At 48.9% G+C, this 12,461-nt stretch overlaps 1 protein-coding gene across 1 annotated transcript; it reads left to right on the top strand.

The window, feature by feature from the left end:
• The first annotated feature begins 291 nt into the window (after nt 1–291).
• gan (gigaxonin) lies at nt 292–11,112 on the top strand. Its single transcript, XM_030096088.1, is given in 13 exon segments — nt 292–503; nt 505–548; nt 622–736; nt 1,165–1,515; nt 1,629–1,697; nt 2,651–2,802; nt 2,889–3,010; nt 3,103–3,215; nt 4,114–4,263; nt 4,348–4,484; nt 5,497–5,634; nt 6,750–6,859; nt 7,829–11,112. Coding segments are annotated over 13 exon segments (1,809 nt in total). The 5' UTR covers nt 292–362; the 3' UTR covers nt 7,996–11,112.
• Nucleotides 11,113–12,461: the final 1,349 nt, after the last annotated feature.

The raw sequence follows: 12,461 nt of genomic DNA, 5'->3' as shown, positions 1-12,461 counted from the left end.
CAGTTTCACGCCATTTTCGGCTTTAATGTCATTGGCTGAGGTGAGAATGTATTTTGTGAATTTTGTTGAAACTTCACGGTGTGTTGTTGTAGTTCAGGATTTGCTAGCTGGGCTTATAAGTTTCGTGCTATGGAGACTTTTAGAGCTTTTAAATTGTATGAATGATGTTTACGGTGTTTTTGTTCAAGCCGAAGTAATAGTTACACTGTGCTGTTCTGTTTTGTACTGCAAAATACCGATGTTTAATGGCTGTAATTTGAATATTGTCGTGTTTGATGTTTTGCCAACACATTTTGCAGGGAGTTCAGCTTGAGGCTCTGCGTTGACAAGAGTGAAGTTTTGGGGCTGTCGCAGGCTCAGACATGCCCGACTCTGTATCTGGTGACTCCGGCTCGAAGGTGTCGGACCCGCAGCACTCACAGAGGCTCCTCCGGGTCCTCCGCACCTTCTGGCAGGAGAACAGCTTCCACGACGCCCTGCTGGTGGTGGACGGAGAGGAGCTGCCCCGTCCAGAAGAACATCCTGGCTGCAGCCAGCCCCTACATCAGGTCAGGCGTCTGGACGGAGGGACAGGGCTGTGTCCACTTCAGCCACGATCTGACGCTTCCGCTTTCACCCCAGAACCAAGCTGAACTACAACCCTCCCAAAGAGGATGGGTCCACGTACAGGATCGAGCTGCAGGGCGTCCCCATGGCCATCATGAAGCAGATCCTGGACTACATCTTCAGCGGCGAAGTGAGTGTGTGAGGAGAGAACTCACCATCGAGCCTGTGTGTTGTTAGATAAGGTAGAAGTATGATTCTAAATATACCTGGAAGGTGAATGTGATGAAGCTTGAATAGGTAGTTTAAAACATGACAGTGAGACTGGACAGTGGCGGCCACGCCCACTTCCATCACATGTTACAGTGACTTATTCTGGTTTGCTTTAATATCTGTGAATCTAATATGGTAGGAGCCCGGGTTTAAGTAAACCTCCTGCACCCACTGATCCAGGTTATCTCACTCAATCACTGGATCGGCTGTTTTGATTGATGCCCAGTTCGAAACTGTTTGCACCCGTTGAGTCCAAGTCGTCTCATTAGATCAGTGGATCAGCCGCCATTGATGTTGAATCACTTTGGAAACCGTTCTCTGCTGTGTTGACGTGCCGGATCCCCTCAGATCGTCCTGCGTGAGGACACCATCCAGGACATGGTCCAGGCCTCCGACCTGCTCCTCATGACCGACCTCAAGTTCCTGTGCTGCCAGTTCCTGGAAGGCTGCATCACGGCGGAGAACTGCGTGGGCATCCGCCTCTTCTCGCTGCACTACTGCCTGAACCACGTGCACCACGCCGCCACCGAGTTCCTGCAGACGCACTTCCGCGACGTGGCGCTGACCGAGGAGTTCCGGGAGCTGCCGGCGGACCGGCTGCGCGAGGTGCTGGCCATGGAGAAGCTCAACGTGGGCAACGAGAAGCACGTGCTGGAGGCCGTGGTGCGCTGGTTCGGCCACGACCCGGACGGGCGCCGGGTGTGTGTGACGGCTACACACACACACACACACACACACACACACACACACACACACACACACAGGAGGAGACGTGAAGCTCTGAGGCGTGGTTTTCCGTTGGCTGCTTCCAGGTCCACATGAAGGAGGTGATGTCTGCCGTGTGGCTGCAGGGTCTGGACATCAGCTACCTGAGAGAGCAGGTAGACCAGCGCCAGCGTTCACCTGTCCAAATGAACAATGAAGCCCCAGCCGGACGCTGTAATCCACACCTGAAACACAAAACACTCCCAGAATTCCTCCTGATTCAGTTCAACTGTTTAAAGTCAAAATCATGTTACAAAAATATGAATGTCCACAGAAAAATAAATGAGATAACAGAGGTGATATCCAGAGAGAGAGAGAGAGAGAGAGAGCCATTCCCGTCACCAAACTTAAAAAGTAAATATACAAACTTAAAAGAAAACTTCATAATTAGGTTAATTAATTAGGTTTACTCCATAATATCAAACCAGCCTTATCCATATGGGTTTTTTACGGTGGCCGACAGCTGCAAACGCGCTTCAAACACAGAAATGATGTAAAAACCCAAAACTCGGTAGTGCAACAGAAGTGCAGCAGACACGAAGAGGAAGAAAACGAAGGCGCGCGATTTCCTAGACATGATATATAGTCGTCATATATATATCATATATATGACGTCTGTGTGCGATTTCCTTCTTCCTCGTGTCTGCTTTCTTCCGTTGTTTATTGAGTTTGCAGGATTTTTCGTTTGCATTTGTTTTGTGGTTTTGCAAGTCTTTGCTTCTGCATCGTTTCTGTTCTTGCAGCATTTTGTTCTTGCTTGTGTTTTATGTGTTTGAGTTTTCGGTTTTGGATCATTCCTGTGTTTGCAGCGTTCTTGCCGTTTGCAGCTGTCGGCCACCGTCATCTTAGCCTTAACTTATTCATACATGTATTTTCAGATGTAATTAACCACACCACGAATATTTGAACCTGTGAATAGTCCCTTCGTATCTGAAGCACAAACATGAAATCAGAGTCATCACACTGAAAAACTCCGTCGCTCTGGGTCACGAGGTTCTCCGGGTCTGGAGCGGTTCTGCCTCCACGTGTTTGACGTTTCACCTCGAGCTTTCCTCCGTCTCGGCGCCAGATGCTGGGCGAGCCGCTGATGCGGGAGGTGATCCGGGACTTCTGCCAGGCGGTGCTGTCTCAGGGCCAGCTGCGGGGCGAGGCCATGCTCGCCGCCTTCAAGCCGCGCGGCTACTCCGAGTGCATCGTCATCGCGGGAGGCGAGGACCGCCAGTAGGTCTCCGCCGAGGCTCTCTCACCTCAGAGTAATCAGATTACCAGATGTAATGGGACTGTTTCCTCTCTCCCGCCGCGGACAGAACGAGGAAGCCCACGGCGGCGGCGCGCTGCATGTGTCCGCTGTACGACTCCAACAGGCAGGCCTGGATCCACCTGCAGCCCATGAGCACGGCTCGCATCAACCACGGCGTGGTGGCCGCCGGTCAGCGCCGCCGCCGCCGCCGCAGTCCTCCGCAGTCCTCCGCACCGCCGCCGCCGCCGGCCGTCGTCTCACGGCTCTGCTGTCTGTTTCAGAGGGATTCCTGTTCGCCCTCGGCGGGACGGACCACGAGAACAGAGTCCTGGGCAGCGGAGAGAAGTACGACCCCGACGCCAACAGCTGGAGCGCCATCGCCCCCATGCTGCAGGTACACGCACACACACACACACACACACACACACACACACACACACACACACACACACACAGTTAGTTTCTCCTCTCCTTAGGTTTTATTTTTCTGTCAAATGATGCTGATTTCAGTTCATCTCCTGACCAGCAGGTGTCAGCAGAGCTGCAGGAAACTCACACTTCCTGTCTCAGGTCAGAGACATTTAAGAACATAAATTTAAACAGAATAAAGAAAAGATAATTTAATTCTTAATTTAAGATTAGAAAAAATTTAATTGAATAAATGTGGAAATGTTTATATGAAATGTTGAGGTTATATTTTGATAAATCTAACAGTATTAAATAAAGAAGCATAAATAATAAATAAAATGTGTGAAATAAAAAGTAAAAAAAAATGATGTTATATTTTACGTAAATGTATTAATAATGAAATCAAAACTAAAAATACAAAAGATCCATGCATATATGATCATTATTTTATGGACACACCCTCGAATCAAATCTTAAATGCAAACAATATTAAAATAAATTACATAGAAATAACATGATGAATAAACTGTGTGTAAATACAATGATCAGTAATAAATATCTACTAAATTAATGATAATTTGTATGAATAAAAATAACTTCCTCAGTTAAAATGAAGGTAATTTGATTTTGTAATTTAGAATAAAAAAATAGAAATTTACCAGATGGTTTTAAAATCTGGAAACTTAAATCTGGACATTAATAAATTCATGATTTCCTTAATTCAGTGATTAATAAGTAGAAAAACTTCTTTAATATTTCAGAGCAGATTTCTGTCCAGGTGTTTTGAGGGTGCTGTGGTGTGTGTGTGTGTGTGTGTGGTGTGTGTGTGTGTGTGCGTGGCGTGGCGTGCGTGCGTGGCGTGTGTGCGTGCTCGCTCCCTGCAGGCGCGGCAGAGCTTCGGCGTGGTGGAGCTGGACGGTCTGATCTACGTTCTGGGCGGAGAGAGCGACGTGACGGAGCTCCTCACCGTGGAGGCCTTCGACCCGCACTCCAACAGCTGGAAGGTGCAGACCAGCATGACCATGGTCCGCAAGGTACACACACACACACACACACACACACACCTCTGCATCCTGCACGCAGCGGGCGACCCTTGACCTCTCCGCCTGCCTCCCCAGGTCGGCTGCTACGCCTCCATGAATAAGAAGATCTACGCCATCGGCGGAGGCTCCTACGGAAAACTCTTCGACTCCGTTGAGTCTTTTGACCCTAAAACTCAGCAGTGGACGGGTCTGTGTCCCCTGAAGGAGAGACGGTAAGCTCCGCCCCCTCTCAGCCTAATCCAGGAACAGTGAGGAAGATGCTCTATAACCTGATGGTTCCTGTGACTGATCTGTTCCGGTCCGATCCGGCGGCGCTTTGTGCCACAGAGCAGTCTGCAGGTCGAACTCGAGCCTCCGCTTTGTGTTTGTTGCACAACAGGAAGTGGAGGCCGCGCTGGTGGCGAGCCGCCGCGTGGGTTTTGGTTTCAGTCTGAGTTGTCGGCTGCCGGGTCACGGGGTGCAGCTTCGGCGCAGCTCGGCCTCGTCTCGGAAAGACCGCCGCTCTCTTTTCAATACGACTGAAAGCATCCGTCACTTCTCCGCCTCACTGTCTCCTCTGACTGCATGAACGCCCGGAGGGAGGCGGAGCCTCGCCCCACAGATACAGCCATAGATTGTATATAAATGGACAGACCTTTCGTGACGTCACCCATAGAGTTCCCAACCGCCGTTCTGAAGACTTTACCGAGTCCAGCAGGACGTCTCCACATTGAATATTTGAAACCGGATGTAAATGTGATTGGCCCCGCCCGTCACGTGACCGCATCACGTGGACAGAGGAGGCGCTGTGATAGGGCGATTTTTGCAAAACTTTAACTCGTAATATAAAATCAACAGATGATTTATGTAAAAATCAGAGTCTGGTGAAGCAGCAGGTTCTAGAAACTAGAGACGAGACCAAAATACGTCCTGAAACCAGGCGCTTTATATGTTTATTTGCACTCTGAAAATCGTCATTTTTGAATGGGTTCCAATGGGACCTGGGCTCTTTTTGAAACCAGCATCATCGCCCCCTGCTGGAATTTCCCCGGAATTACAGCTTTTTTGCACTTCCGCATTATCTTCATGTTTTCTGAGCGGAGGCTGGCGCCTGGATACAGCGCAGCGTAGCTTCCAGTGTGGAGCAGCGTTCCTCCACACTGACTGCGATCAGATTCAGAGGACGTCATGTCAGATGTCTGATCAGGAGCTGATCTGAGATCTGCCCCCCCCCCCCCCCCCCAGGTTCGGCTCGGTGGCGTGCGGCGTCGGCCAGGAGCTCTACGTGTTCGGAGGCGTCCGCAGCCAGGAGAACGAGGACGCCACGGCGCAGCGCCAGATGACCACCTGCAAGTCAGAGTTCTACCACGACGAGATGAGGAGGTGAGCGCTGCACTGGGGGGGTCGGGCCCCCCCGAGAAACAGCTGATTCCACTGAAACAACAACAGAGAAACAGCTGATTAGAATAAAGTACAGGGCAGAAAACAACTCAAACTGATGGAACAGCTGGAAAGACCACAGATCAAATGGACTTCCTGTTTCTACTGACCCCGGCGCTGTGGAACGGAACGCTCTGGCCGCGTTTTAGGGGAATGTTACATGACGACGACACTCGGAGACACTGGAACGGAACACTTTCAGAAACGCTCAGGCTCCGTCTCCATGGAAACAGGAGAAATCCTGACTTTTCAAAACATTCCGACCCCGTTTCCCATGGAAACGAGGGAAAAACATGACTTTTTCAGAAGCGGTCCGTCTGTCTTCTTGTAAACAGAGAGAAAAGGAACTTTTTCAAAACCCTCTGAGTCTGTTTCCATGGAAACGAGGGAAAATTTAACTTTTCCAGAACGTTCTGGTCTCCATGGAAACGAGGGAAAATGTAACTTTTCCAGAAGCGCTCCGTCTCCGGGGAAACGAGGGAGAACTTTACTTTTGAAAACATTCCGACTCTGTTTCCATACAAACAAGAAAAACTTAACTTTCCAGAAGCGCTCCGTCTCCGTGGAAACAGAGAGAAAAGGAAACTTTTTTCAAAAACCCTCTGACTTCCGGCTCCATGGAAACGAGGGAAAGTGCGACTCCTCTGAAGTGGCGCCATCAAGGCCTGCCTGGCCTGTTCACTAACTGCATCCTTTTCAGCGTTTCCGAGTTCATGGGCGTCATTTTCAAAACGTCGCTGTGTAAACAGGAAACTTTTCTGGAGCGAAAATGCAAAAAATGCTCGAAATATTGTTTTGTAAACAACAAACTGTTAAAACCTCTTTTGCTGCTACGGGAGCTACAACGTGTCCGGTCTTCTCTTCCTGTATGTAGAAATAGATGACATTGTTGGTATCATCAGTTTTGTGGTTCGACATTTCAGTTTTTTTGATGTAGCCCCAGATACAACACGGTCGCCTCAAAGAACTTTAGCAGAGGGAGCATTCCGGTTGACTCCTGGAGTCCTGAGTCGCGGTGGCGTTCAGACGGTCCTGACTCTGAGCTGCTGTGGTTGCAGGTGGATGTTCCTGGACGACCAGAGCCTGTGCATCCAGACCAGCTCGTCCTTCGTGTACGGCGCCGTTCCCATCGGGGCCAGCATCTACGTGGTGGGAGACCTGGACACAGGTCAGTGTCCAACACAACCTGCAGCTGTCTCCACAGAGGGGGGCAATACGCCCCGCATCAGGACTGTCAGGCGGTGGATGTGATGCAGCAGGATGGAAGTGAGCCTGCAAGTCATAATTGAGGGCAAATAACTGGGAGGTAACGGAGGTTGATGCAGTCTTTCTAGGCACACACACACACACACACACACACACACACACACACACACACACACACACACACACACCTCTCTAAGTACATGCATGCCTATGCACACACACACAGATGTTACTCAAAAAATCAAGTATACACACACCACTCTAAGTACACACACACACACTCACGATCATTAAACACGGGTTTTAATGCGGCGCTGCCGACAGTCATTCTGCTGATGACGTCGTTCCAGTTGTGGCGACGACGTCAGCATAAACCACATGCTAAACAAACAGCCGTTACACAACCACATGAGACACACTCACTTCCAGGTACGCACACACACACACACACTTTCTTTTACACCCAGAGGAATCTGCATGTTGCAGTCCGAGTGTGTGTCTGTTTTCACACATACACTATATGTGCACCACACCACACACCACACACGGCTCCATTTACACAACGTTTTCAAGGGAAAACATAAACCGTTTGTATCCTTCATAGTGTGTATTTGTGTGATAACTGCACTCAGGGCCAAAGAAAACAACCTTTTGAAAACACTCCAACTCGTCTCCATGGTAACAAGGTAAACACAACTTTTTGAAAACTGCTCCTGGTCCTGGTCCTGGTCCATGCTCTCCTGGAGTTGGTAGCTTTCGGGTGCTTCCGCAGCAGCCCTGCTTGATCCGGGCCAGAGTCCACTTCAGGGACTTCCTGGGAAAGTCCGCCATGGACGTGAGTTGGAGCGTTTTCAGTGGCGGCGACGTCGTGTGAACGGAGCCGGAGTGGAGCGCCCCGCCGTCCCCGTCTGACTCCCGTGTCGCCCCGCAGGTACGAGCTTCGACTGCATCCGGGAGTTCCGCCGCGGCTCGGGGACGTGGCACCGCATCAAGCAGATGCTGCCCAGCGACCTCTCCAGGACGGCCTGCGCCTCGCTGCGCTTCGCCAACTGCCGCCTCTTCCGCCTGCAGCTGAGCCAGGGAGTGTTCCGGATCTGAGCCGGGGGTCTGAACTGGGGGGGGGGGGGGGGGGGGGGGTTGATCCTGGGTCCTCCACTCTCTCTCTTTCTTTCTCTTCACCGCCATGTTTGCACACCGGGACCGTCGAACCTGCTGTTTTAGGAAACACACCAACACTGAAGTAATAGATTACTGAGGACGCGTTCGGGGGGATTCGAACTCCAGCACACTCCTGCTCTGTGACTCGGCGGTGCATCACTCCTCTTTCAACAGATTTTGATATATTTCCTCCATGAGGTGGGGTCGGGGTGTTTTCAGCTTTCATTTGAAGAGCATTCCTGGTGTGTGAAGTTTACCGCTCGGTCGTCTCACGGCGAGAGAACCTCCGGTGCCCGAGGAGGCGGGATGAAGCTCTGCGGTCCACTGAGTCTTCTGGGATCAGGTCAAAGGTCATTCCTGTTCATCTACGGGTCTCGCTGGCCGTGAGGCGTTCACTTGCCCAGCCCGCCTGGGAATATTCAGCGTTCAGAAACTTCGTTCTAGCAGCAGCGGGATTTGAATGTGATGTATAAACTTCTCGACCAGCTGATCGATGATCTGTTATGTAGCTGCAGTCGCCGCGCGCCGTGTGTCCTACACTCTGCCTTCGCACCCGAACGCCTCACATGAACACACTAACCCTGCTGCTTCGTTTTCTATCCAAACTGGGGATCGAGGGGCTTTTTCACGCTTTCAACCGACATGATCATTGATAAAATCTGCTTTTAACTCGCTAACCAGCTCACGTCCACCCAGTCTCTCCTGCAGTACCACTTTATACCACACGGTGGTGCTGTGGTGCAGTGACAAGCTTCAGCTAACATCCAACAGTTAATACGGTCGACTCACTGCTGCTACCCGGTGTACAAAAGGGACATTACATGGAGCTTACATGTTTGTTTTTTTTTAATGGAATAAAAATATCCGAATCTCTGTAAGAAGAAGGGAGGTGATTGAAACAGTTCTGTCAACGGAGCTTTTTAACGAATGTATGTAGTAAAATGTTTTCATGTCCTTCAGGAAGAGACTGTGTGAATCATGTGAATTCTGTTTTTTTTTTTTAAACTGGATTTTACAAATATTACACTGTAAACCTAAAAACGTTGTGATTTCACTTGAAACGGCCCTTCAAACACTATATTGCTGTCATTGTTTCTTTGGTGCTCAAAACTGCTCATTTAGATTTCTCCTCTTTATACCTCTAGAAAAGCTGTGAGTTTGTGTCATTTTGACTGAAGATCAGTTTCCACTCTGTGCAGTGTGGAAATCCAAAATGTAACAAGCGTACAGGGTTTAATTAGAAAATAATATATCATGAGTATTTCATGTGTTCAAGCAGAGTATTTCAGCAGAAGAGGACCGTTAGGAAGTCAGACTGTGAGCTGCAACAACCTAAAAAACAAATAGTTTGAGCTTATTGAAGCCGACCAGTGGATAAAACCTGGATCTGTGAGTTCTGTTCAGCGCTGCAGACTGAACCGTGAGCTGAGAACCGAGTTTGGTCCGGTCTGTTCAGAATCCGGCGGCGCCGCCGCCTTCGGCGACCTTCGACCCGGCTTTACGGCGGGTACGGTTTTGGCATCCCGTGACCCCGTTTGTTCTTGTGGGCGAGTTCCAGCTGCCGCCGTCCGTCCCGCAGTGTTGACACAGACACGCCTCCCGAGATATGAGCGCACGGCCCAGAGCCCGCTGGAAAATATCTGCCTCGGAGAGCACAGCAGGGCCCGAAAGCCCAGGGAACGCTCCGGAGAAACGCTGCGGCGCAGAAACCAACGGTCCGGACACTTTCAGGACGATCAGCAGGGAGCAAAGGAAACCAGAACTAGAGGCTAGTTTTAAAAAAGTGAGCTCGGGCTGTCAGAAACGTGTTGGTATGAGCTGATATTCAGTGGTGTACTTGCAGGTTTAGCACTAAAGCATATCTTAGAAAGGCAGAAGCGACCGAGGCTACAGTGTGCGGTGTGTAGTGTCTAGCTACACTTTTCTCTTTGCCTACTGTGAAAAATACAACTTGGACTTGGACCTGGCTCTCAGCCCAGACGGCGTTAGAAGCTAAATGAACCAGCATGACCGGTCGACCTGAAGACAGACTCCGTGGTAAAGTCGGCCTTCTGTCGGTCGTCTCTCCGCAGAATCACAGATTTTGTGAAGCGGAAAGCGAACATCAGCTGTTCACACAGCCGCCTGTTCGTCAGTCACTCTGAATTCTCGCCGATTACAGGACCAGATTGTCCAGTTTACATGAACACTGAATCCAATAATCTGTATTGAGTTTTAGATGAGGTCAAAGTGTTTCTGTGGTGCAGATTTAGCTGCTGTCGCCTCACCGCTGCCACCCGGTGGACATAGCGAGCCATTACTGAAATCCAACCTTTAGTCCAACCTTTAAAGGAGAATCCAGACTTGATGGTTGAGCTTTCTTTGCCTTGTTTTAAACGACGCCTCGCCTTGCAGCAGAGCGGATGTGATGCAACCCGGCGTGACGCACCGGCTGATGACTAACCCATGACCCCGCTTCTGTTTCTGACACTTTTTCCTCACCGTCTTATCGTTTACAGTAATACTGCGGCCGCTCTGTATACTAAACACCGTCCGTTCATGAAGGGGGCGGAGCTAAAGTCTTGTTTCAGTTATTTTTTTGCTCCTGGTTCATGGGGAAGTTTTGTAAGACGTGGTCTGGTGAGTCTCGGTCACAGGGACTGAAGACGGCGTGTGGTCCTCGGTCCAGTCCGCCGTCCCTCTCTGTCCACAGTGACTCAGCATCATCGGGGTTTCCCAGGACCTCTTTTGAAAAGCCTCCAGCTGATGGAGAAATGTCGCCATGAGAGTCCTGACGGGAAGCGGCAGCAGCAGGGACCACGTCTTTCCCGGACGGGCTGCTGTTTATAGTAATGCTCTCTCGCTCTCTAATTTCTCTCTCTCTCTCATTGCAATGGGTAAAAGCACCTCCAGATGTTTCATCTCTTTCACTTTCATTTTCCACATTTAGATTTTAAACGACACAAACCGAACTCCAAGAACCTTCAGACTGTTGGATTAGAAACTAAAACTAAAAGAATCCTTCTTGTGAGTGATTAAAGAGACAATCCAGAGCCGTTCGTCTTCTGACAATAAACACACAGCAACAAGTTTGTGTCCAAATACAGAAATCTGTTTCATGATGACTTGAGTTTTTCTCCATGCATGCCGACAGAGGTCACATGTGCACGCGCTCTGGTCATATACGTGTGTGTGTGTGTGTGTGTGTGTGTGTATGCGCACTGGTCAGGATGAGTCTAGACACAGGATTAACCAAACAGGATTAGCGAGCGTGACTAGCATGGTGGTAATTGGGTTAAAGCGAGCGAGTCTCGTGACGCCGCCGCCGCCGTCCGGCTAACCGGAGTCCTGTGACCGCCGTGCGCACGGCGACGAGGAGGGGTTTACTGCAGGGACAGTCAAATTAATACCAAACTCCAATATTCATTTAAACATAAAGCAGCATTTTCAATTTATTTCTATTCTTTTTTTTTTTTTTTTTTTTTTACTTTGTTTTATCACTGAATATTTACATTTGAAGACTTGAAGCAGCAGCAAAGATGTGGCGTTTTTCTCTGTTGGGGTGCAGGGTATCTGTCATTATTACGTCCACGTTTTTCACAAAACTAAACCATTACTGTCAAAAAGGACTAAAACCTCAACATAAAGACATGTTTATTGAAGTTTTCTGGCGCAAAATACAGTGAAAGATTAAAAAACTCCTATAGCTGCTGCATTCTGAGCATTTGTCCAAATTCCCCCTGACAGCAGGGTTTTAGGCTAATGCTAGTTAGCTAGCGCTCATGCCAGAGTCTCTGATGTCTCAGCTCTCGTCTCAGTGTTGTGTTGTGCTGTGTTCTCCACTAATGGGAAATTTGGAGAAAAAAAAAATCTGTGTTTTTTTTACATGTTCCTTGGTGGTTTGGCCAGATTGGAGCCTAAAGCCAGCCTCTGGCGGCCTGCTTTTGGTCCACAGGCCTCATGTTTGACAGCCGTGACTTAGAGCAATAAATGAACATTGACCCTTTAAAAAAAAATAAAAAATTGCCAAAAAACAATGAGATCAAGTATTGAGAAATCACACGAGTGAGAAAACAAGCAGGAAGTGAATGAACAACTACAGAAACAGAAAACTGAAGAATTCCGCACAAACACAAGATCAAGGCCAAAACAGGATGTAGAGAAAGTAACAAATGAAAGCATGAGGAAGACAAAATGTCATAAATCAATGGAACAACAGAAGTTAACAAAAAAAAAATAAGGTGCAGCTACAAAACAAGATTCATAAAATTATAGAGCAACTAAAACAAACCAGACAAAATAAAGTAAAACTACGAAGTGAGTCAGACTGCAAAAGGAAGAAACTACAAATGATGGAACGAAGGAACAAATGACAGAAGTGGTCCTCAAACGGACAAAACAACTGCAAAATGACCAAAAGTCAACAT

The sequence above is a fragment of the Salarias fasciatus genome, chromosome 7 (genome assembly GCF_902148845.1).
Source record: "Salarias fasciatus chromosome 7, fSalaFa1.1, whole genome shotgun sequence".
Taxonomy (NCBI): Eukaryota; Metazoa; Chordata; class Actinopteri; order Blenniiformes; family Blenniidae; genus Salarias; species Salarias fasciatus.
Note: the sequence above shows the minus strand (reverse complement) of the source record. Positions and strands in the feature narration are given on the sequence as shown.